General features: G+C 38.7%; 1 protein-coding gene across 8 annotated transcripts in view; it reads right to left on the minus strand.

The window, feature by feature from the left end:
- The window catches only part of RBMS3 (RNA binding motif single stranded interacting protein 3), a 706,233-nt gene that overhangs the window by 321,095 nt on the left and 358,875 nt on the right, over positions 1 to 26,263 (minus strand). For all 8 annotated transcript variants that reach the window (XM_040055262.2, XM_040055272.2, XM_040055279.2 and 5 more), the window contains one exon: positions 1,807 to 1,865. In XM_040055262.2, coding sequence (XP_039911196.1) covers positions 1,807 to 1,865 — 59 coding nt within the window. The remainder of the gene's footprint in view (positions 1 to 1,806; positions 1,866 to 26,263) is intronic.

Genomic DNA, 26,263 nt, shown 5'->3' on the forward strand with positions numbered 1-26,263 from the left:
CCCCTCAGCAGTGGCTTAGAGATGATCCTGCCCCAAGGCAGGTCCTGACCTCTTCAGGTCCCTTCTACTTCTGATTCCTGGGAAGCTTTTTCTTTTGTTTTTTTGTTGGCAGCCTTACTGAAGAGAAAGGAAATTGTGCCCAGCATTTAAAGCAGGGAAACATCTATTCTTTTTATGCCATAAAGCATACTGTTAATAAATCCAATTATGTTTATGATCTTTTAATGGCACTACTTATGTCATAAAGATCCATCTTTGAAAATAGAAATAGATATCTCTGCCCTACAGTGTAATACAACAGCATGAAAGCAAACTAACAGAAAATACCAACTCATCATTATATGGCTCCTATTAAAATAATTTTAAAGCTAACTATAAGGAACACTAAACCCAGACATTTTTCTTTCTCAAAATTCTACCATTCATATTCTTTACAATGTTTTCACTTCATATTTTGTGTTTCACAAACAGATCCACTCCTTTCCTTGTTTATCACTGGCAATGGGAGCAAAGGAAGTTCTGCTCACAAGGGTATTCTTTTGTAATGCAATCAAAAAAAAAAAAAAAAAAAAAAAAAAGGCGCAAAACCCACCAAACCCCAAACACAATGAGGTCTTGTTCCTGGTGTGATATTCAAAGAAATACGGAGTGATGTTATCAGAATTCTGGCAGAAGAGTGCCCCGAGGAAAGCAAACGCACATTCAAGCAAAAGCAAGTGCACAGCACTGCAACTGACAGTGGCCCATGACCAACTGGGTTGGTGGAGTTTTCTAAGACTAGAACTGCAGTCTTCCAACCATCTTTTTTCCTGAGTAGCTAAGGAACGCTGTTTCTGGCAGGCCATGGATAAAGTCACACAATTCTACAAATCTCAAAACCATCTTTGGTGGCATGGCAGGATTTTTCTCCAATCTCATAATTTTCCCAGAATGCTTCTCTGCTGCCCCTCTTCACCCCATAACTGGCCACTCACAATATAGTCCTAAACTGCAATGCCTTTTCTTTTTACAATCACACATGGAAATGTGTGCTATCCAGGATGTGCTTCTTCTCAGGAGAACTTGCTCGAGAAGATCTTATTACTCCAAAAGTATTCCGTACACCACTAGTGGAAAGCTACAGAATCATTTTAAGGCACAGTTTCTCCCCATAGACTCATTGACACCGCAGACTCATAAATGAGTAACAATTCTTGTCCTGAGATACTACTACACGTTAGTCAATATTTTCCTCAGCAAATATAGCTACACACACACACACGAAACATACTATATTTCATTTAAAAATATTTTCATACGTTAGTAGAAAAATTAAGATCATAAAACTGGAAGAGGAATCATTTCTGTATCTTGGTATTGCAACTTGTAGATCTATTTGTGTCATAAAAAATATTTTCTTCTTCCATTAGCATACACCAAGACTTCACAAAAATATAAAAATTAAACCAGGTTTTCCTCGGGAAACTTTTCCCAAAGGTTTCTCAGTTTTATATAGGAAATCAATTTGCATCACTGATGATATCATTCAAATCAGACAGCACTGTGTGGTTAGAAGGTAATTTACTCTTCTGCTGAAGCAATTTGATACTTGTTCTGATTTGTGATTTTCATTTTGTTTGTTAATGAAAAAAATTAATGAGCAATGTTACTGGAAGCACAACTCAAAGCTTTGGCATTATTAAATATGTTTGTAATACACTGTGCATTATGTTGATTGCACAGTTGGAGCCAGAGTTTTGGCAGTCAAGCCACCAGTCAATCATTCAAACTGGTAATGAACTCACAGGGTGGACACTTTGCACGTACCTTTGCACTGATTTGTGTTTTTGTCAAGAATCGCCTTTGTGGATACAATTTTCCCATACCTATGGAGAAAACAAAAATCAGAGGTACAAGTTACTATATTTTAGTAAAGTACGTAGTGATTTTTGCATGCATATATAACACATATCCTAGGAAGAGGGCTAGAGCTCTTGAAAGATGTTCATCTCACAATCTTGGCGAGATCCCTTATGCCATTAGTTCAAACACCTTTAGAGCTCCCCTGAAGAGCACCTGCCACAACCTGTCCATCTCTGGTCCATGCACTGCCAGCATAAATGCCAATCATAGTATGGATTCTAGAACACTGGCGCTAGTAAAGAGGGCTCTTTGACTAAATTAAGTTGGTTTAGTTTAAATACAGATGGACCACATTCCTTCAGGATTCACCAAAATGCAGGAATTACGGCCACTTTTAATACGCAGGCACGCACAGCTGTGCTCATGTGTGCATCCCTGTCTATGGATATACACTCTATCTAGTTTGGATAAACAGAACCTTTGAGGTTTGTGTACATCTCCCAGCTCTTTCCAAGAGGAATGTTAATACTCATTTGAATTTATATCACCTCCCATAGATAGCATGGCCCTGCACTGCAATTTGATAAACTTAGCATGGTGAAGGGGAAATTTGGGTAGCTACAACTTGTTATGTAAAGCAACTAGACCATAAAATAGGTATCTGTGTTTACCTCACAGAGGTTAAGACTAAAAATGCAGACGTAATAGTAAGTATCACAAAATCCTGGTAAAAGATCACAGAATATGGCATTTATGGATGAACATAAGATACCAGAAGAATAAGTAAAATAATTTTATTTCTCAAATCCCTGCTACATCTTGTTTTTTGTTGAAGAGAACTTCCCTTAAAATGCCATTTTCCACATTTGTTTAAAAAGTATTATTGATACTCTGATATACTGGGCTTTCATTTGGAGGACTTTTCCTTGAAACACAGGTTTCTACACCCACAAAAGACAAATTACTATGAAAGATTTAAGAAAATTATATCTTCTAATGGCAAAGCAACACCTATGGAAAATAACCAACATCAATTATAAACCATTGAAATGTATAGTAGACAAATGCTTATTTGGCTAATCTTTATTAACAGCAATATAAATTTGGTATCAGTAACTCCTCCTTGACATCCAGAAACCAGAATGTGGAAAACCTTGCTCCTGTTCCCTTCTCTGCCTCGAGAGAAAATCCATGTCTCCCATTATACAGAAAATAACTCAAGAACACTGAGGGCAGCTAGAGTACTGTACCACATGCTCAAGGACACACTGTTCTTTGTCCTAAGGGTCTGTAAACATACTTAGGAAACCCAGGGAAAGAAAGGAAAAAAAAAAAAAAAAAAAAAAAAGCACAACACACCCCCACCTTCAAAAAGACAGTGAGACAAAGAGGAAATGGTACCATAACTCAGACTGTAGAGGAGACCCTTGGGTTTCAGTCTGGGATCAAGAAAACACTTCAATACCCCATGAAGGGGAGTAGCACCTACAAGAAAGACTGGGAATGGCCTAACTAAACATACTCTTTGATATCAGCAAAAATTTGAGACAAAGTTCTCAACTGTAGTTTCCATACTGCAAGTGACATGTAGCCACTCAGCTTAAGATAAAGAGCACTGTCTCTCCCTCTCTCTTTACTCTGCTTTTGGGAGTGATGCAAAGTGAGACTTTCCATTCACTGTTTTTCCTTTCCCTGAGAACCCACAAAAGCATTTGTTTCTATTTCATTTGAGGAGGAAAAGTGCCTTTTGCTTCATTTTGTTCCAGTCTGAAACCAGTCAGGAGGAGGAAGAAAAACTGACCTCAGGGTATTAATAATTTGCATAAACTAAGTCAAGCCCCAATTCAGCTTTTAGGAACCAAAAAAAAGTCATACAAGCCTTCCTTCCCTTCACCTCTATCCACCCCCTTTTTTTTTTTTCTGCTGACTCTGCAGACCAGAAGGATTTTGGACTCTGAAGGCAGGAGCAATCCATTGTTCACTGCACTATGATGGGTACATGGGCAAGTAGCTGAGAATCTATTTTGCCATGGCTGGCTGCACTCCAACCAAATACATAACAGATTTAACATTAACCATGAGATCACATGCTTTTCTAACCTCAGGTGTTCCCAGAACTGGGGCCTTTATACTCACTCATGTTTCACTTAATTTTATAATTCTTCATGGTAGTACCTGAAGTTGACTTTGGCCTCTAAGATATTAGAGCACATGTCTTAAGAAGGCAAAGAAAAATTCAATTCAGTGATTTATGGCTGGTCAGTGGGTCAACCTACCCAGCAGGAAATTAGGCCTGTACGGTGTATCTTCATTTATTTGATTTACATAGATTTAACACAAATATGTGAAAAACATGCAAAATCACGTCTATCTTGTACAGTAACGCGCTTCTGACAGATATATGGAAAAGGAATCCAACAAAAATCAGCAGCTAACCCACAACAACCTCAAATAAAACACAACTCCTACCTAAACTTCCGCCAACAAAAACCAACACACCGCCTCCATTTCAGTCCAGCCACTCCTAATGAATTGATATGTTGTTTCATCCAAGTCACGTGAGAGCTAGAAGTTTACATTTCTTGCCAGCAGAGATAGGCATTTGTGGTTCTGCTGCTTTTATTACAGATTTCACGGAGTTATTTGCAGCGCACTGAGATCCTGCAAACACTTAGTTACACTAGAGACTTTACTCACAGAATTCTGTTCCATTCAGGAAATGCTTCTCCCCACATTCAAAGTTATGTGCACACCTTCACGTTTGCAAAAACAGACATCAGAGTGGTAAGAGGCACCACAATAACAAACACTGTTATAGACAATTAGCCATATGTCGGCGATTTAATCTACTGCTATAAACCCTGAGTGCTACCACAAGAAAGTAATTGGAATTAATCTGGACACTGTTTTACTAAATATTTCAAGTGATTATTCTACAGTAATCAGAACATCAGTTCTGATGAAGAATGTTAGTTTGTGCGCTGCATAAAATCAGGAAGGTATTTTGTTCCTACAAATGCAGTCATATTTCTTTCTCTCATGTGTGAAGTGTGGTATTAAGCTATAGCTCATCTCCAAAGTTGTTTGGCTTTCTGCTTGTTTTACCTTTAATCATGATTTGGTTCACCCAGAAGTGCAAAAAAAATGTATTCAATAGTAATGTTCACAAAATAAGGATAAAACACACCACAAGAGTTTACCTCTTGGTTTCTTATGTTTAAATGGAAATTATTACAAAATTCAATAGCCTGCACACCTGTGTTCTACAAACTACTGATATCATTAATGTAAAGTAATAACAGGTATGGTGTCTTTGTTGTGGGAAAAGGTGAGCACTATTTAATTTTCTCTTAAGTACAGTTAATGGAAGTACTCTTTCAAAGATATTGAATCAAAAATTCTGGTCATAAAAGGATGACTGTAGAATTGAGTTCACCTCAATGGTATATTACCAACCCCTCAAAATAATGGCTGTATCATTAAGGATAACCTACTGTGTCATGCTATCCAAGGAAATAGACATAATGAATCTGAGATGGCTACCTCAAGAATGTCTATTGAGCATTTGAATTGAAATTGCTGTTCAAAAGGTTTCCAGACACACTCCCTGAAGTGTTAGATAAATGCATAGTAACCACTAACAAAATTGTTCAAGTGCCTTTAAAAATCCTTATAGTTGTTTATATTCAATTATGCTTTTAATTCTTTTTTATGTAATAATTTTCATGGAAACCCAGGTGGTCAGATTTTGAAAGAGCTTCCACGTCAGGAGCAACTGCACAGACTAGGACTTCACCACATTAACAAAGAACCCATGTAGCGAAATAGTGACTAGCTGTCTTCACTGTTTCTCAGAATATATAAGGACTGCCCAGAAAATTATAAAATTTAAAATCTGCAGGTTCTGGAATAGAAGGATACTTGAGGAACTCATTGCCACAGCCCACACTGATGCCCCAACAGAGACGCCACTACAAAAAATTATTGGACAGCTTCTAGGAGGGAAAATATGTAATAAAATTAAAAGCAAAGACATTGCCCTGGAAGTCACATAACACCAGAAATTGTGAGAGGATACCAGAGTAGCAGGGACAGGTTGTCCCTCTTTTAACATCAGGCATCTCCACAGCTGCTGAAACAAATTCCTACCAGGCCCAGCCCAGCCCCTCTTACATTCCAAGAAAACATTCAGTTTGGGGTGGAAATACCTTCTTACAAACATAACCAACTTTATTTTATCATGTATATATCAATGAAACTGTTGAAGTCTGACATACACTATTAAAATTAAAAAGGTCACTTAAAAACTCCTCACTTACCAACAGCAGTAACTGACACCATGTCACAAAAAAGGTAGAACTAAGGGAACAGCCCGCAGAGCCCTGCACAGAGAAACAATCTCCCTGTTCAGTCCTGGCTACAAAAGTCAAAAGTCACTCTTAGGAGCCCCATCCCATTGTACCCCACGTTTTCAGACTACTCAGCAGACTGAGAAAAGATGTAAGCAATGCAAAATATGCCCTTAATGTATGTACATCAAAGCAGATTACTTTAAGGGCTTTCAGGCAGGCGGTCGATCAGCACTTACACTTTGCAGACAAAGCTCAACGCCATCATTTCCAGGAAGTTACTTGATAACTGCTGTTAAAATGGAGATAGTTCCTGAAGGAAACCATTCAGCTGTGAGTGAAACCCCTTGTAAGATGCATGAACCTTAACCACAACCAACTCAAAACAGAGGGGAATTTGCTGTCTCAAAGCACACAAAGAATTTGAGCCATTTCTCTCCTGCCTGAGGGAAGCTAGAGTGCAGGGAAGGTAAGTGGGCAGCTAGAGTTAGGAGGCAAGTGAGATTCAGCTAAGGACTAGCTCAAGGCAGAGGAGCCAGGTGCCACCCAGCCCACTACCAGCAGGCAACATGCCAAGAGAGGACTGGCAGGCAACATGCCAAGAGCTGGCTGAGCGACAGCTGTGACCAGGAGTTGCTGCATCAAATAATGGATTTCCTATGAGGCCAGGCTGGTGGGGGCCAAATTTTCAATGTTGTTATGGGAAACAAGACCTCTAGGATAGGCACAGCATATTTTGTCTTTCAAGCCAACCTTCAGGCTGGCCACAGCTAGTGCAGTAACACCAGATTTCTGTGGGGCCAGACAGGATAAATCTCTCACCACTCACCCGACTCTGTGCTGCACATGCGCTGCCATCCTCATCTACAAGGCAATGGGTGCACAGGCATGTACAAAATACAGCTTTTACCCAATTCCAACCACTGCTTGCATGCTTCAAAAAAAAAAAAAGTGAACTGAAACTCAAGTTACCAGTGTACAGAACTCTTCCTTGCTTAGTAAAAACCAATGGAGTTATCCTGTCATTTCCCAGTTCAGAGCTTAATAATAATATCCCCAGCATTTGAGTTTACTCAAGGCCTCAAGCACTGCTCCGAGCACAGTCCACCCAACTGAAAACAGTCTGCATTTCTGGGCATTTAGGTAATGTATGCTTCTATCTTAGGAACTTTTGTACTGGGATGAATTTGACCAGCAGTAACTGGACTTAGACAAGCAAGTCTGAGGCTCTTCCATTCTCGTGAATTGATATCTAAATAGCTTAGCCAGGTTTATTTTGTTTAAAGCAGACTCTATTAGGCAAATCACAGGTTTTGGGTGAAAATAAAGCCCATATTATGAAGACCTAAAGTATGGAAAGAACTGCTGTTGAATTTCTTGGAGAGAATTTTTTCCTATAATACACTGTGATGTGAACTTACAACATCCAAATACACACAAAGGGGAAATTCACTCAAAAGTGTTAGTTTGGTTTTTTTTGGTGGTTTTTTTTTTGGGGGGGGGGGAGGTTTGTGGTTTTGTTGTTGTTGTTGTTTTGGTTTTGTTTTGGGTTTTTTTGTTGTTTTATTTTGTTTTTATATTTGCATGATAATCTCTGGGCATTTCATCTATTGCATGGCATTTTAAATGCTTACATTTTTTCCCCCAAAATATAAGACAATACTGGTGTTCCACAGGGCTCCATCCTCAGCCTAGTGCTCAAGGTCTTCTTAAATGGCTTGGACACAGGACTGGAAGGGATATTAAGTTTGCAGAGAATATAAAATTGGGAGGAGATGATGTGCTCTCCTCTCAAAGGCAGAAGATTGTGCAATACTTCAAACAGTATGAAGTCTAACAAGGGAATGTGACAGATTTTGTGCTTAGGACAGGGCAACCCTGGATGTATGGACACACTGGGGAACGAGAGGCTGGAGAGCAGCATGGCACAAAGAGACCTGGGGGTCCTGGTTGGTGTTGAGTTGAATGTGAGTCAGCAGTGCCCTGGCAGCCTGGAGGATCAACCCTGTCCTGGGGGGCATCAGAGATAGCAGCACCAGCCAGGCAAGGAGGGGATTGCCCCGCTCTGCTCTGCTCTGCACTGGGGAGGCCTCACCTTGAATATTATGCGCAGTTTTGGGTACCACAACCTAAGAAAGGTATAAAGCTAACAGAGAGTATCCTAAGGAGGGCTGTGAAGATGGTGAGGGGTCTAGAGGGGAAGCCATATGAGGAGTGGATGAGGTCACCTGGTCTGTTTAGCCTGGAGGAGGCTGAGGGGAGATCTCACTGCAGCCTGCAGCTTCCTTGTGAGGAAGAGGAGGGGCAGGCACTGATCTCTTCCCTGTGGTGACTAGGTACAGGACCCAAGGGAATTAGGCTGGAATTGTATCAGGGGAAGTTTCAGAAAAGCTTCTTCACCCAGAGTAGTAGGTAGTCAGCTGGGGGTTGGTCTCTCTCCAGGCAGCAAGTGACAGAATGAGAGGACACAGTCTTAAGCTGCGCTGAGAGAAATGTAGGTTGGATATTAGGAAGGAGTTTTGTACAGAAAGGGTGATAAAGTACGGGAATGGTCTGCCTGGGGAGATGGAGTCACCATCCATGGACTTGTTTAAAAAGACTGGATATGGCACTCGGTGCCATGGTTTAGTTGAGGTTTAGGGCTGGATTGGACTGTATGATCTTGGAGGTCTCTTCCAGCCCAGTGATTCTGTGATTCAGAGGGTGACTGATGATCCGAGAGGGTCTCTTCCAGTTCTTCACAGAATATTCTGTGAAATTAGTAAGCGATTTGGACTAACAACTTGTCCAAGAGTTTCAGAAACATCAGAAAAGGGAGAGGGGTCTCTAAAATCTTTTGTTTGTACATCTAAACCAGCCCTGGACTTTCAGAAGGGATCCTGAGTCATTAGCACCAAATTCTGAAAGGGCAGCTCAGCAATTTTGAAACTGAGACCTATTTCTGTTCCTAACAGCACAATTTGAAGCCTAGTTTTAAGCACACAGTAATGAACATTGTAACATGTGGGAAGAAAGTATATTCAAGAGACTGCAAGATGATGAATCACTAAAAAAAAATATACATATTCAATAGTATCTTCTGGTAAAAATATATACTACTAAGTGTGTGGTGATTTCACTTATACATGGTCCTATTAGTCACCATTACCCCATATCCACTGAAAATATATTTTTCAGAATTATGAGAGAGAAAAAGCTGTGACATCAATAAAATAGTTATGTTATATAACATATCTATAAACACTATTATTGCGTTAGACAAAATCCAAGATCTTACCATCCTATTGAAGAACAGTTCCACATTAGGAAGAAAGAACCTAAAAAGCTATTTCAGATTATGGACGATGCCATTTATTTTAACACCGTATTTACAGATCATATTCCGAAATCCCACTTTTCAGAAAGTGCAAACGCCATTTATCTCAAACCACAGGGCTCTAATACAGCCCTGGAAGGCTGTGTTAGGTCCTTTGGTGCTCTTTTATCGAGAAACAGAGAAAACTTGGTAGTTAGAGTGAAGTTTGCTTCTTGTAAAATTTCAACAACCTCAGAAAGATAATCCTGTAAATAAACAGGCATGTAAAGAAACACCTATAACTAAAAAATTCCTCTGCTGTGAAAATTCTAGCTTTTCTTTCCAAAGGAAAATCTACTGCTATTAAAGCCCAGGAATGCATGTCATCCTCACCCTCACTAAAATGAAAGACATGTCTCATATTAAAGTTTGAAATGTATTTACAAGACAACACATGTTTACCAAGAAAGAGCGAGTCATACTACGTATTCAAACCAACCTGCATTTATATATTTAAATATGAACCTTCACCTCTGGAAAAACAGTTTCATATGAAAGTGTACAGGCTTGAAAGCTTATTGCAATTGTTTTAAGTACTTGGAAAATTAAACCAGGTGAAACAGAAGTTAAAGTAAATAAAATTTAAACAGACACAACATTTGTTGAAAGAGTAAGACCTTCAACTTTCAGACCTGCAAGACATATATCATTTTAGTAGTTCACAGGTAATTTTTCCTGTAGGTGTTTCCCTTTCTTTGCCAAAATCAGAATATTTTTTTCATTTTAGCATGGAAATGAAATTAAATTGTTTAATCCAACTTGCAGAAAACAAAGATAGTTTTTTCATTGCTTTCAGTAGGTACAACCTCAAACCGTATTGACAGAGTTTATAATAAGGCTATCACACCCTTGTTACCCAGGACAGACTAAAATGTCACTTACTAAATGTGCCACTCCCAACAATAGCCTGACATTATACAGAGTTTTTCCTCAGCTCATTACAAGTAAGACACTTGACAATTAGCTGCAGTTTTTATTCTAAATGCAGTTTATTTTTAATTAGTGCTATGTATTATATTCATATTAAATCTGTATATTTAAATATTGAAGCTATTTAAGACTATTTAAAAATTGATTACATTATTGTATATCATATTAAAATTATGACATTTATGTTTTTCTTTGATAGAAAGCTGTGTTTTTCCCTCACAGTTCTGCCATGACAAATAACCAGTGTTAATAATTAATTAGCAAAATATTCTACAGTTGCTAAATTAAGTATGAAAAACAAAATTCATGCACAAATTAATAACTATGATTTCATGCAGTACAGTTCAGTTCTTTTTCTGGGCCATCATTAAATCTTCAATTACTAATTATTCCACATTTTCAAGAATTCAGATGTCTTAAAAAATAAAATGCAACTTTTGTTTGCAGACACTTAGCAGTGCCTCTAAATTCTCTGTATGATAGGAGGCACTCTTGGGAAGACAGTTTAGAGATCTGAAACCCTTCAGAGAATGAGATGTGGTTTACTGTAGCTTGTCTCAAATGATAATGTCAGGCATACCTTAAATTTCAAAGGGCGGTGGATTTATAAGAAGCCCAAATATTTTCTACTATAAAGATATTGCTCGTTGGCATTGGAAATAAAAAAATGAAGCAGTTCTTCAAGCTTGAAGAATTTCCTCTATCCAACAACTCAATTATTTTCAATATTGTGGACACACCCCTCTTCCTCCCCAACATATCATTCCAAAGCGTAGAATTTACTTGCTTTGTATGTTCTAGCATGCTGTGCTGTCTTGAATCCGATTTCTAATTCACAGTCTTGCTTACTTAAGGAAGATTCATTGTTAAAATACAGTTGGTATGAACCAGCATGCCAGCATACCATGATATTAATCTCTGAAGTGTTCAATCACTTAACAATAGCCTCATTATTCAAGGGAACTCTGAGCATTCAGTTTGTGAAGATTTTCTGACATTTCACTAAAACAATTTACTCTTAAAAGAATTCAATGACTGCAACATGTTGTAATATATATACATACACGCCTCAATCAGATGGCTCCTCTCTCATAATAGACAAGAAAAAGAAGAGGAATTGAAAAGAAAAGGAATTGCAGATAAAAGCAAGAACTCCAGCTACCACCAGGGACCGTGAACTCAAACTGATAATTTAAAGCTAAAGCATTTTATAGGGTTCACACAGAGGCCACTTGAGTCAAATGTGTGAGTGAGACTTCTTGAGTTTACACAGCTCCCATTTCATTATTTATAAGTTAGAAAAATCCAGGTACTTGGGTTGCCTTTAGAAACAATATAGTTTTGAGAGGAACTGTTTCTTCAGTATTTTACATCGCAAAATACATCATTCAGGAACTATATCATAGAAATTATTATTTTTCTTCAATATATTTATTTTAATCCTTTTATTTCCAGGGCTGGAATGTCACAGTTGTATTCATTTTCCAAAGGCTGAACTTTGAAAAAAGGGGCACAGAAACACATATTTTTTTCTGCCTAAAATTTTCAAGAAGAAACAACAAGAGTTTGGATTTGGATTTCTACAATTACACAGGCAAAAGTTCACACTGCTTACCCAGAACTGGGATGGAATACCTCTGGGTTTGAGTTCCTTTGAATTTTAATTCCATCTAGTATATTTATAAAAGCAAAGATTTTTTTAGTCCATTTATCTGTACAACTCTAACACAACGACAGGCACGGGAGAGTGTGTGAAAACAGATTCGATAAGCTATTTGTTCGTAATATTTTTAAATACTCGTGCACATGTACAGTTCCAGGCATGTTGAACTTAAACAGGATGAACGACATTTCTCAGGGTTAAATTATGTTTGTAGGCTCATAGATTAACGTGCTTGTTTGGTGTGGAAAGCCCTCCCTACAGCCTCAACACAGCAAACAGACGTACACAGGACACACAAGTGCATGTTCCCAGCCAGCCAGGGCTTTGCTTTCCTCACTGCACGGCCTATAACCACCACAGTAATTAGTTTGAAGAAGACAAATCTGCTCTGGCTGGTAACTCACCACAACTCCTAGGTATTCACCAAAACCTTCTCTTGAGTGGTAGTTAGGTCAACAATTAAATTCAAACTGGGCGAAGCTGCTCCATATGCAATATAGATTCACAATTTATGAATCATGTAATAATATTTTTATGTTTTCAAATCCACTAAAAACTTGCAAGTGAATGCAGCATTAAATGAAGAGTCACCTGATACAAAAAATACATTAACAGGTTTAAAAAAGATATTTAGTTTAGAGTCTTTGTCTATTGGATAAATAATTCTTCACTCTTTATTATTCCAAGACAGATGGACATATTTGAACGTATTAGCCTCACTGTGTCAGGTGGATAAATATCTTTGGAGAAGGAAAGCTCATTAAAAACTTCACTTTGGATTAGCCTCTTGCTTTCCAGATACGTGGTACACTTCTGCTGGTTCTAAATGCTGCCCTGATTTACACTGATGGAGCAATTGCCTCATATCTTTAAGTGCTGAAGTTCTACTTTAAGAAAACATCAAGGGGCAGGTTGTGCAGCATAACTAGCACATCCTGTAGCTCTCTGCTCATCATTCAACATTTCTGAGCCTAAGAAAAACAAAATTTTAGCTAATCAAAATCTCAGGCTTTGAGCCAGCTGCTCCCACTGGACACCTTTGCCATGAGTCTTCCACAGAAGAAAAGCCAACACTGGCAATTGCTGTGCTCCGCTGTGGTTCAGTTTGTGCCCAAAAACAGCCAACAAGGACCAGGAATGGATAAGATAAGCCATGAGATTCACTAGAGAAATAAACTCTTTATATCCATGGAGTCTTCTGCCCTTAAAAGGACACTTGGTTGGTCCTGCTAAGCAGACCCTAGATGGAAAGCAATAAAGAGATGCGTTGTAGCCCTTCCTTTCTGAAATATCCATGGGCAGATCTACAGAAAGGCACAAGAATTTAAATATTTTATGTTTATGCTGAAAATTTTTTACCCCAGGAACAAAGGACTCACTGAAAAAACACAGTGAGACCATTTTGAAATCTGACCAGTAATGCTGAATTTGGAAGCAATTTAGCTTCAGTTTCTTGGGAGCCCTCAAGAATAGACTTTTGTGTATTACTGGCTTCAGGCGTCTTCAAATAAACTAATTAAATAAGAGACAATCCTCGAACCATATAAAGATACACATGGAAAATCTGAGACCTCATTCTGAGTATTGGGCATACTTTGAGAGAGAGAGAGAACTGTGATTCACTGGGATAAATCCACATCTTCCTGAAACTGGTCAAGGAGCATAGCACTGTCAATTGCTCTTTAATGCAAAAGAAAAGGTTATGAAGTTTATTTTGATATTTAAAAATTACAAATAAATATGAGATGTCTTTTTTCTTTTGCTTATATATTTTAAGCCTTTTTGATATACTCAGGCTGTATTTTCATGCTTCTCTTTAGAGCCTTGAAGGAAAGAAACCTACATTTTTATAAGAGTTGAAAGCTGAGTTGTCTACCTTAACACATGCCTAAGGAACTAAAGGTTTAAGAAGCAAATACTGTGAACCTACCAATAAAATTCTGAGCCATAGCAACACCAAGGGCTACATCTTCATCAAATATTAGTGAACAACCTCAGCTAGGGTAAGAATGTTGCTTGTCAGTTGCATTATTTGGGTCCCAGAAAACAATCCCAAGGGGGAAAAAAAAAAAATCCACAGCAAGGAACCCATCCAGCCTGTGATCTATTTCCCACTTCACAAAAAGAGACAGATTTAAAGATAGATCAAAACCCCAGAGCTGACACCCCTCAGTTACTGCTATCACACACATAAATAACAAGTACAGATAAATGATATTCCAGCATATTTATTCTGCCAAATATAATCTCCCAAAGGTGCCGGGTTTAAAAATTAGTGACACAAAATTTACAATGATCCCCCATAGCAACAAGCTGCCTGCTTTTTGAACATACCATCAGAAGTGAAAGCACAAAACCTATATAAAAAGGTCACAGTCATTTTTCATGGAGTCAAACACATTCTACAAGAAACAGGCAAATATTCCGTAAATATTTGCAACTGTAAATGACTGAATTTATATCCTGGACAGTCCTGAAAGCATCCAATGGCCAGCTTTCATCAACCTAGCACTTTCAGTATCAGACCATACATATCTTTAGGCATTCCTGAAACATCTTATTCATCAGCAGCATTTGCACTCTTTCCCCCCACTTACTCAGACCTTGGGAGTTTCTGACCCTTTCCCTTTCTGCTGTTCAAGAAAGGAAGTTCTCAAAAGACCAATATCTTGAATAAGAAGCCAAGGCAGAAGAAAAGGTCTGCTCTAGTGACTCATTTCCCATATGCCTTTGCCCTTCGCTTTTCTTGGGCTTGCTCCAGAGACCACAGAGATCAAGAGAAAAACCTGTGGATTTGCCCTGCTTTGCAATTTCTGAGAGCCATTAAATGTTACTCTAAATGCAACATTCCATTTTGTAAGACAATTTCCTATGTTCAAACTTTGGTTTCTTTTTGATTCCCACATTCTCAGGACAACAATTTCTTTGTTCAAGCTTCCATGTTTATGGTATGTTATCTTATCTCTGGTTTAGCCTTTAATATTAAACAGAGTCAGAAAAGAATCATCCTCTTGTTTGAGATGCAAAGGTTTATATCTGCTTACATTTTTAAGATACACAAACATACTCTAAAAAGTCTAAGAAAAATATACTCTTATAAATGCTGTTATCTGCATGATGATATTTAACACCAGTTGCATCTTAGTTCCCTTATCTCCCCTGTGAAATAGCTTTTTTTTCTCTAGGATGCTGTCATTTTACTCTCATATCAGAGCTTGAAAAAACTTTCTCCAGCTCTGCGAAGGGAAAAGCAAGGTTGGATTAGAAGGAAACTTGCAGAAGTGAGAGTGAAGCAAACTACTACAGTGGGAGGGGGGAGAGTTTTCCTAGCCTCAGGGCCACCCGAAGTTGAGAGAGACACTCAGTGTCACAGTGAAACTTATTCAGAGAAGAATCACAAGAGCATAAGAGTGGAGAACGGCAGAAAAATTCAGGCCCCAGTCTGAATTCCAAACGGCACCTGCACATGGTGAGGAACACAAGGACACACTTGTCCACACCACAGTGATGCCATTTTTGCAGGAGAACATGGAGATAGCTCATCTGGCTTTGACCTGGTCCCAGGTTTCATTGCATGGCTCTAAAACCCAGAAGAATCTTTAATAGAGGCTCCTTCAGAAACTGCACAGAATGTGAAACACACACTGTTGACTCAGTTCTGCATGTTTGTTCTCCATCTAAAAGAAAAAATGCACTTTAAAAAAGAAAAAAAAAAAAAAAATCCTCATTTGTTTAAACCCCAGGCAGTTTTCTCCCCAACCTTCCCATGTCCCCCCATCCCTGACCTTCTCCCAAAGGCTGATTTCTCGCCTACCTCTAAGATTAGTATGTTCAAGACCTGCTCAACTTTGACAGGGAAGGGGAAAAAAAAATCCACCTTGAACAGAAAGCCTTTTGAGTCTTCCCTTACTTTTGAAGCCCTTGTATTTTTTAATCCCTGTTCTGCCAATTTTTTCTTCCTGTCCCCTCCTCCCCTTCAGTGGAAATTTTCTACTCTTTACAAGCCTGGTTCTCTGCAGAAAATTGATTTCCCCTAGGATACAGCCATCCTACTGTTCTATGCATGGTCATTAATGACCATCCTGCTCACCGCAGAGACAGACAGACACGGTGGCACTCCTCCCCAGCTCCTTAGCACAGAAAGCAAATGGGGAAAAATTGTAACAGCCTCAGAGCTCAACCACACCAAGAGTTCATCGTCCACAGAAAACACCATACAAAATCCCCAAATGAGCTATTACAAGAATAAAATGATTCCTGCTGGTTTCTGTCACTCTTTACTCCACTACATTAGATTGATTTTTTTTTTTTTAAATCTCTCCCAGATAAGAACCATTATGTAGTTTCCTCTCTCCCAGAGGAGGTAGTTCCCTTCGTCCTCCACATGGGAACAAACCCTAATCAGATGTTACTTGGACTCATACAGGTTTTACCTGGGGACTGGCACCCAAGGGCAGAATGCATTTCAGCACAGATTGCGCAGCCTGCCTGAAGAGATGAGAAAATATCTGGGTGCTGCACTTCTTGCCATTTTAGCTGTTTTGCAAGTAGTGAACCTGCTGGTTTCACCATTCATGGGAGATCTGCCATCTCACATCTGACTGCAGCAATGTCCCATCCTTGGAGTGACAGACAATTCTCCCTTTAACTCTTGGTGTCTCTGATGCTAATGGGTAAAACAAAATTACTGTACTCACAAAACTGCTTAAACCTTAATCATCTTGTGAACAGACTCTAAACTGATTCCCTATCTCCTCCTTGACGCGTGGGGTCCTTGCAAGAACTTCCCTTTGTCCCTGTTGCCACTGGGACGTACAGTGGAGGACTCGAAGTCACAAGCTACATTACTAGTTTCAGCAGGACCAAAAATAAGGAAAAAGATTCATAAAGCCTAAGGATGGCTGTAGAGCTGGCTTTTGCGGGTTCTGTTGAGTATTCAGCTTGGTTCCAATGAATTTACATTAAATGAACAGGAGCAGTGTGTTTAATTCAAAAGGTAAATTTTAAACAAAAGAAAACATTTTTAGTGACTGTGATCAGAAAAAAACCCCAACTCTAGAAGTTATAGTTCTGAAACTGGAAGAGGGCCTTAGCAACTGAACTGCAACTTGATCTGAAAAATGTCAACACAGTGAATGCGTGATGCAGCACTCCAAAAAAGCCGGGGTGGGGAACTGCCCAAACCAAGATGTTCATATTTAAATCTCACATTGTCTGGCTATGCTTTGTATATTGTGCCATGATTTCTTCACATAACTCTCAATAATGCTGGCTGATATTAACCAAGAAATCCTCTGCATACAAACAGGACAATCCACCCCACTGCAGGTCCCATAAAATCACAGGCTCTGTGGAAATTTCCAAATACCTCGACACAATATGACTGAGTTAAGGATAAAGTTTCAAGCCTGAACTTCATAATTTCCTGCCTTTTACTGGTCTAACGTTACATCAATATCATGTCTGTGGGTGTGGTTGAATTACCCGCCACTCCTGATGCCAGCATTAGTGGATTTCTGTGTAAGAGGAGAGCATGCTTTACTGCTCCTACCGTTACTAAATACCATTAAGCAGAGCAGCTGAAGCCCTCCTGATAGCAGAACTGGAGGGCTACCTCATTAGGAGGGGGTAAGCACTTTACTGCTGGCACATAGCCTGAATCCCAAGAGCCCTCAGCACATCCAATTTGCCTCGATGTCCCCACCAGGCAGCCTGATGCAGCATATCCCCCAGCCAAAAAATGTCCCCAGGTCTGCAAGTCTGCTGAGATGCAGAGAGCTCTCTCCCAGGCTCAACATCCTGAGTCCTATATGATGCTGCCGTGACTTGGCAGCTTGAAAAGATAGAGATGTATTTACTTGGCGACCTTTCGGCTCCAGGTGCAACAGAGGGCTGCTAAACTGTCCACTGAGAGCATGCCTCACACAGTGGTGACAGCTGCTAACAAGTGGCACAGTGCTTTAAAAAGCCCTTTCCGAAGTCTTTGTGGAGAGATTACAAAACTGCACGTATGTGAATTGTAAAAACTCCATGGCAGCCTCCAAAGAGACATTTAACATGAGTTTCTCATCAATACCCTTGCATCTACTAAGCAAATTATGAGCCTGACTGCTCTGCAGACACATCCCACTTTAGAGAAGAAAGGGGGAGATGAGGAGCCATGGAAAAAAGAATGAGGGAGAATGAGGAGTTTACATCTGTTCCACGTATTTGGTTCACTACACACTGACAGACAACATCCTCCAAGCAGTCACAATGAGCTGTAGTTACACTTCCTGCCTCTCTAATCCACCTCTTCCTCACCACAAAATGCCTGTATGCTGCCTATAGAGATATACTTGACCATTCAGCTGCTAGTACCGCACTAACAGCAGCCCCATGTCCTCAATGGATCATGGGAGCAGCATGGCAGGGACACAGGAGGAACAAGAAATGGGCTCTTGCGATTGAGAGAAATTCTTGTTTCTCTATGTCTAAATTTGGTAAGAACCAACAAACACAGGAACCTAATAAGAGCTAACACTTGCAAATCCCACGTTACAAAAGACAGCTTTTTCTTACCACTCCATGAAAATAGAGATGGAACAGCTACAGTTCCTGAAAGTGCTGATAGCATTTAGCAGCTGTATTAACAACCTGCCTCCCACATCTGTAAGACCTGTTAACAGTTATGTCTGTAGTCCAATTCTTATGTTAGGCAGTGACCAAACTCAGGGCATGAGTATTGTGCCCTGCTTCCATTTAAACCCCACTAAAGACTTGGTCATTTTCCATTTTTTCCACCATAGGCATAATTTTTCCTTTCCATCTAGAAGCACTTGCATTGACTTCAGACTTTTATTCTGAGTCAAGAGACTGTCCTATATAAATCCTTCAGGTCCTTGAAGGAGTTATATGTTCATATATGTGATAGAAATTCATTTGTTCTTAAGGCACTTCATTTGTTCTTAAGGCACTTAATAAACTTTCTATTGAAATATTTGTGCTAAATTATTATAATTAAAAAAACTTGCTAGCCATAATCCATTTAATTGGCAATTCTAAATTTGATGTTGATTTAAGTAAAGCAGAGGGGACCCGGTACATTAAAGGTGAGTAAAGAAACTGTTAGGTACAGCTTAGATCCAAATTCCTTACTTTTAAAAGTCAAGTTTCAAGGGTGCTGCAGTTTTCTCATTCTATGGGGTTTTGTTGCTCACAGCCAAGGATGGACAGACACATGACTTAAAAAACCTCAGAGGTTTGGAGATGAGCTTCTGCTCCTGATGTAATGCTGTTAACAGTGTTCTGTGATCTCACAGAGCAAATGTGACACCTCCTGACACTCCCACTAAGACACTACAGCATCTTCTGAGTATCATTTCTCCTGCTTAGGAACACAGATGTTCCAGTAATACATTTCATCCACTTGAGGACACATACAATCATACATAAACTAAGTATAATAACAAATGTCCATAAACATGAAATAATTAGTTATAAAAATATTTAAATAATGCCTGCAGTCCTTGATGAAACTATTCAAAGGCTGGAGAAAACTGTCTTACAATCAGATACTTAAACTACTCCATTTATTTGGATTCTTAAAGGAAAAAATCTGCAAAGTGACTGCATTAGTGCATCTGGGAGAAGAAAGGAGCAAGACAATCAGAGAGATTCTTAATCTCATTACACCAAGAACAAACAGTGAAAAATTAAGACCAGAAACTTGATCTGCAAGTGGGTTAGAAATTCTGACCAGGGAACATGGTTAACAGGAACAAACTCTTCGCAATAGTGGTAGGTTTGCTGTTGTTTTCACATCTTCAGTTCCAGAGAGGGTGCTTTCCTGGAACACACTCTTTACATCAAAATAAATTTCTGTGTTTAGTCCAGGAAGAAAGAAGGGAAATTTAAATATCTGAATCAACCAGAAAATTATGGTAGACCATCCCTTGGTCCCTTCTGGATCTTAAATTCTGTGACTTTGTGAATAATTTTATCCCTTTTAATTATTAGTTCCCTACTATAAAGAAGCTAAAAAGTTAAGGTTCTTCTTGAATCAATGAATTACAGAAAATAATTGAAGTTTCATAATTGGATTATAACCCCAGGAGAATAAGGAAATGCTGAACTGGGAAGCTGAAGTAAGGAAAGCATGCCTGTTTTTTTTTGTTCTTGTTGCTGGGGGTTTTTTTGTTTGTTTTTTTGGGGGGTGGGTTTTGTTTGTTTGGGTTTTTTGCTGGGTTTTTTTTGTGTGTGTGTTTTTGGGGGCTTTGGGAGGGGGGGGTTGTGGGTTTTTTGTGGTTTTGTTTTGTTTTGTTTTTTGTTTTTATTTGCTTTGGGGTTTTTTTGTTTGTTTGTTTTAATGTGATCACCAGGCAGGAATAGCCATAAATGCTTCACTCATTACCTGTATTACACTAAAACAATAACATGCCTGTGATCCTTCAATAACTGCTATTTGAACAGACTGCTGTGCTTCCATGAAGCTTCCATGGACTTGGGTGTCTGTTGGCAGAAAACTTATTTCAGATTAGGTCCTATAATTCTACATTGCTATTGCCTTCACTGTTTTATTTAGGGTTTCCCCCAGAGCTGTGGCTAGATACCTTCCAAGAGAACCAGAATCTAGAGATCTCCACATTTGCTAGAGCTCCCAATGGGGACACAGAAAATACATGCCCAAGACAGAGAAAACCTTTTTAGATCTCTGTCAGTTAACATCTTTTAAAAGTTAGGCTTAAAACATTCCCTCATTCCTGTCTCTGTTCATAACGAGACAAGTAGAAAAACCTCTGACGTAGCTGCAATGATTCTGAGAAATTCCTTCCCTAGTGAACATCTTTAAAAAAATTAAAGCCTTTGCAGTCTTTAACACAAATCTAGTAGCAACACTTGTCACACAAATAATTCTGGGAAGTTACTAAATACTTGGAATGAAGAACATTGCATGCTACATAGCACAGAGCTCTTGTCGACGCTTGTTTGGAATGGTATGAGAAAGTCTAGCGGCTGAACACAATGACATTTTTGTTTTCGTGCTGATAATATTCAATGGCTTTGCCACCAAAGTTGGCCTGCAACTTCCCCTTTCATAGAAATTGCAGGCATGCACTAAAGTTTTTGCCATTAGCTGGAAGCAGTGCCCAGGTTATTCTTGGTTTGGGGAGGGGGCTGGTTAAGCATAGCTGGTATTGTTTTCTTTCAGCAAAGCTTTAGGACAATGTAGCTCTCAAACAGGGCAGAACATTATCTGCGTCATACCTTCAAGGAAAAGGTTACAGAAACATTTCTGCTACACAAATGTCAGAACGTGAACAGCATGTCTCCATCTCCTCTCAAAAGCTGGTGACTCCCAAGGAGCATAAACCACATGCCAGTCACAGAACTTCCCGTCTTCACTCTCTGCACATGTAAGACAGCAACCGGCCCTGCTCTCCCACTGCTGCCATCAACTCTCAAAGGATATGAGATCAGAAAGACACACTGAACTTGACACCATGGAATTTAGGAGAACAAACACCAAAAATGCAGACAAATCTAAAACACATGGATAAGCTTCAAAACAGAAGAAATAAAGATAACCAGAACTTGTATTGCCACTAAAAGAAAAACCCAACAAAATACCACTACGACTTAAAGGACAACAGTGAAGCAATCTTTAACAAACCAACAGCATTTCAGCCAGCTCCCTCACTGAAAAACAGAAACCAAGCATCAGAGTTTTACAAGACACCTTAAGGGGCTAAAAAATTGTTGAGAGATCCATCGATACGAAAGCCCTTCCACAGAGAACATCCACATTGCAAAAATACACGTCTCACAGACTTACATGGTGCAGAGCCTGTCTGTCCTTTGGACAGTTTCCAGCCATAAGCATTTTCAGACTCAAACGGCTACATCAGTAGCCTCATGAACGGACGGTGATGCCATGGTTGACTGGCTGTACAAAAAATATGCTAGAGAAGTGGAGAAAGGAAGAGGACAAGGAAAGACTGGAATCATACATCTCAGAATAGGTTAGAAGAAGCTCATTAACTGTGTTGCCCTCCTATCTCAACACCCCTCCTGCACAGTAAGCAAAACAAGTGGCTGTTATGGTCATGCCCTTCACACTGCTACAGAAAACTCAATATTTCTGAGGTCTCTTTTGAGTTGTGGGTTTTTTTTTCCCCCCTTCCTTTTTTTTTTTCTTTTTCTTTCTTTTTTTATTCCACAAGGACTTTAATTAAAATTCATCAGAAGAAATATTTTCAAGCAGCAGTGTCTGAAAATGCTGCCTCCTCCCATATCTTCCATTAAATCAGGTTCATCCAGCTTGAAAGGAGATGAGAAACTCTCACTGACACTCTGTCACACTCCAGTGAAAAGACAAGCACATTCAAAGCAGAGGAGAGTGCAGGTGCTCATTTATTACTTTACACAGATTATTTTTCTGCCTTTCGTCCTGACAATGGGAACGTTCACATCCCAGAAGGAGCCCTCTGTAGTGCTGTGGGCATTTGCTGAACTAAAGTTTTGTTTTCCCTGATGGAAGAGACAAGGTAAGAAGAGGATTGGTTCATTGCTTACTGAGGCAGCTTTAATGTTTGTTTCGAACAATGGAAGACATTTGGGGATTATTTCAACATGAATGAATGTACAAATAATTTTTCAACTGTATCAGGTAAAGGAGAAAAAAAACCTATACACATCCATGTCCATATTTACACACTGCAAAAATATAATATTCATATAACTGACTGCAAAATTGCAAAGGACCTGATTTCAGAAACAAAAATGTTCAAAGGAAATACAAGGTCACTGTATTGCATCATTTCAGACCTAGAGAGTAAGTAATCCCACAATGTTTCCCATAGTACTGGTAAGCATCATCACTATAAAGATGTCTTCAATGCAAAAACTAAAAAATCATGTCCACAGCATAAGGTTTCTCTGCTTTTATGCCTACTTTATGCATCCTTAGCATTCACCACTTGGCTCCTGATCAAAGGCATTTTCACTTAAAAAAATTAACCTTTCTTCCCCATCCTGCCCCTCTCAATAAGCTTTTAGGAAAAGTCTATGACATAAAGAACTTGGGAAGAATACTGATTTCTCCAATCTAACCCATCAGTGTGGTTTTCTCTGGTCTGGAGACACAAACATTAACAAATGAGAGGAATGTACTCATGTAGTTCCCTCCTTGCTTTCTATCAGCACATTAGTCCAGCGGGCTGCTTGGTCCAGCAGTACACCCTTCATAGGACTTTGCTTTCCTCATTTTACTTGGAATAACAAAGAAAATCCAGCGGAGGGGAAAGAGGAAGTTGTGGGGGTTTTTCTTCTTTTTTTCCCCTCAAGTGTGGGCACTTCTTTAGCTCCCATGAAGACTGATCTCTTCAGCAGATTTCATAGCTGTTCCCAGTTCTCCTATTACCAGGATACACTGAACCAAAATATCCACCAAGGTTTTAAGCAGGAACTATTCCCTTTGATGCCACATGGTTCCCGTAAGAGCAAATCCCACTGAATGAGTGCTCTCACCTTCATGCCCTCTCAGTCTCTGCTATATCACAGAGCGATGGCATCAGCTGATATTAATTACAGGAGAGACAGAGGTTGTGGTTCTGTTGAATTAATATGGAAGACAGAGTGCACATTGCTTTAACATACAGAATGTTACAGAATGCAGTAAATTCCTTTACCACTCCAAGGATTACTTCTTTAAAACTGAGGAGCAGACAGAGCCTTTGGGTCTTGTTTTCACCAAGGTTGGGATGAGAACATCAGTTTACACTGGGTACAAATTTTGTCTGACTTCATTGTGGAACGGATTTACTGCACAGATTGTTGTGGTCTTTTTAGTCCTGAGCTCACTATGGCAATTGTATTTTGGTAGACTGTTATTTCATCTATAGTTCACAGTAAATATTTTTAATTAACTTTTTAATGCAGTAAGAAACAGTAAAGAGAATTTTCTTTCCCCTCACCTTCATTTCATCAGTTTTCATATAATATAATAAATATAATATAATATAATTAATATAACATAATATAATATAGTATTTTGCTATTTAAACAAAATAAAAGGAAAGTAAAAATAGCCGGGAATTCTTACTGACTTTAAGCGTGGCAGAAATGACCATCATGAACTTGCTATAAGCCTTGGTCTAATGGAAATGTTGTACTTGTTGCAGCTATGAACAAGACAACCTATCCTGAAAGGCACCTTGAAACCTCAATGAACTCAGCCTTTTTCTGTGAGGGCAAAAGGAATGCACACAGTTCATTTCAAAAATAGTCTAGAATTTAAGTAAATTAATGTGTGATTTTTCATTTGACAACCTCAGTTACATCAGCCTTGGGACTAAGCCTTTAGTAGAACCTAAACAGCGACAGCCTGAATATTTATTCAGACATTCCACATGACAAAACCAAGGACATTCAAAATTAAACGAGAGGCTAAAATCTCACACTTGATGAATTGTCAAGGAGTCAATCAGGATACCATCAGACAAAAGAGGAATTGAAAAAAAAAATAAAAATAAAACCAAACCCAATAAAACAACCAATGCCACTAACCCAAAACAACCACAAAACACTGAATAATCTGCTCAAAAGCATCAATGTATAAGTTATTTAAAGAAAGTGACACTCATGGAAATCATTATGCAGCAGGGATTTCCCATACCTGGAAAATCTCGGAGAATTCTGTCCCATCTTCCTCAAGAGTTAGCCTGAGCAGCATACAAACTTACTCTCTTTATGTTTAGATAATTTTACTGTTGATGTTATTTTAATAAATTAAATAGGCCCTTGAATTTTACCCTGGAACACAAAGAAATCAAGCTGACTGAATCAAGATGGACAGGGATTATCATTTGAATATATGCCCATGTCTTAACTGTGCAATGCAGAAGGCCTAGGTTTTAGCCAAATGCTGGAGTTTTAAGACAACTTTTCAAAATTACTTTGTGGGGGGGAGAGGAAGAGATATAAAATAACTCTTTTCCCGAATTTTCTTTCCCTTCTGAAAAGCTTATTTTATCTTTTAAAAATTTTTGGACCTAAATCTTCTTTGGTGCAAAAATGTAAGAACAAACAGAAATACCAAAATCTTGAGAAGCAGACTGACTTCTTTAAATTAAATATGTTTTTAAACCATAAAGCTCAGATATTTAGTCTGTACATGAGATTTCTTTCAACTTATCTTCACCAGTTAGGAAGAATAGGATGTGTCTAGTAAAATAAGGCACTAATTCGTCTGTGTATGTTTTTAACAAGATCTTGGAATTCTTCTGGATGAAATATAAGACAATGCATGAAAATTAAAGTGACAAATTATGAATATTTCAAAGATAATAATTTATATTTTGCTTGTACAATTACACACCATACAAATTTTCCTGTCTATAATGTCACGTTTTAAGGCTGATTATCTTTCCCTTTTGATGAAAAGCATATTTTGACTGGACAGATACACATACGATGGTGTATGCCACTGCACCGGCAGAGAGTGTGTACCTCTGAGAAATAAATGATAACTATGTGATACTTGCTGTTATCTTTATGAAATATGTTATCATTTACATTTTAGAACTAATAAGTTCTGATGATCAATATAATCACAGATAGGTATAATGCTTCTTTTTTTAAGAACTTCAGAAAAGGGAGGCCAAGGTCCTTTTCTGGACCTTTATTCAGCATTTATGAAAATACAGAAGATTATGCAAACACCAAAGAACAACAGATTCCTGCTTGCTTTAATACTTTTACTCTTTTTTTGATGTAACTTTTGAAAGAGTTATAGTATAGAGGCCCAAAAGATAAAGTGCAAACTAACAGCTCCCTGCTGCAAAAGTGAATTTGATGAAATTCTGCTGGACACGTGTTAAACCAGCTACTGAGGATCAGAACCACACAAAAAGAAAAATCTTCCAGTAACAATTTTTTTTTTTTTCATTTACTCAGCTACTGTACAGCCTATGATGACTTGTTTTCCTTTAGTTATATGAACAGTTTGACAGATTACTGTGACAAGGTTACTCTCAAATTGATAAAAGGTTTGATAGTGTCAGAACATTTGTCAGAAATGTCTCACATCACACGTAATGGACTCTGCACTTCAAGCATCAATGGTACTCCAGTCTGCTGTTTTCT

This window comes from Hirundo rustica, chromosome 1, assembly GCF_015227805.2.
Source record: "Hirundo rustica isolate bHirRus1 chromosome 1, bHirRus1.pri.v3, whole genome shotgun sequence".
In the NCBI taxonomy this organism is placed as follows: Eukaryota; Metazoa; Chordata; class Aves; order Passeriformes; family Hirundinidae; genus Hirundo; species Hirundo rustica.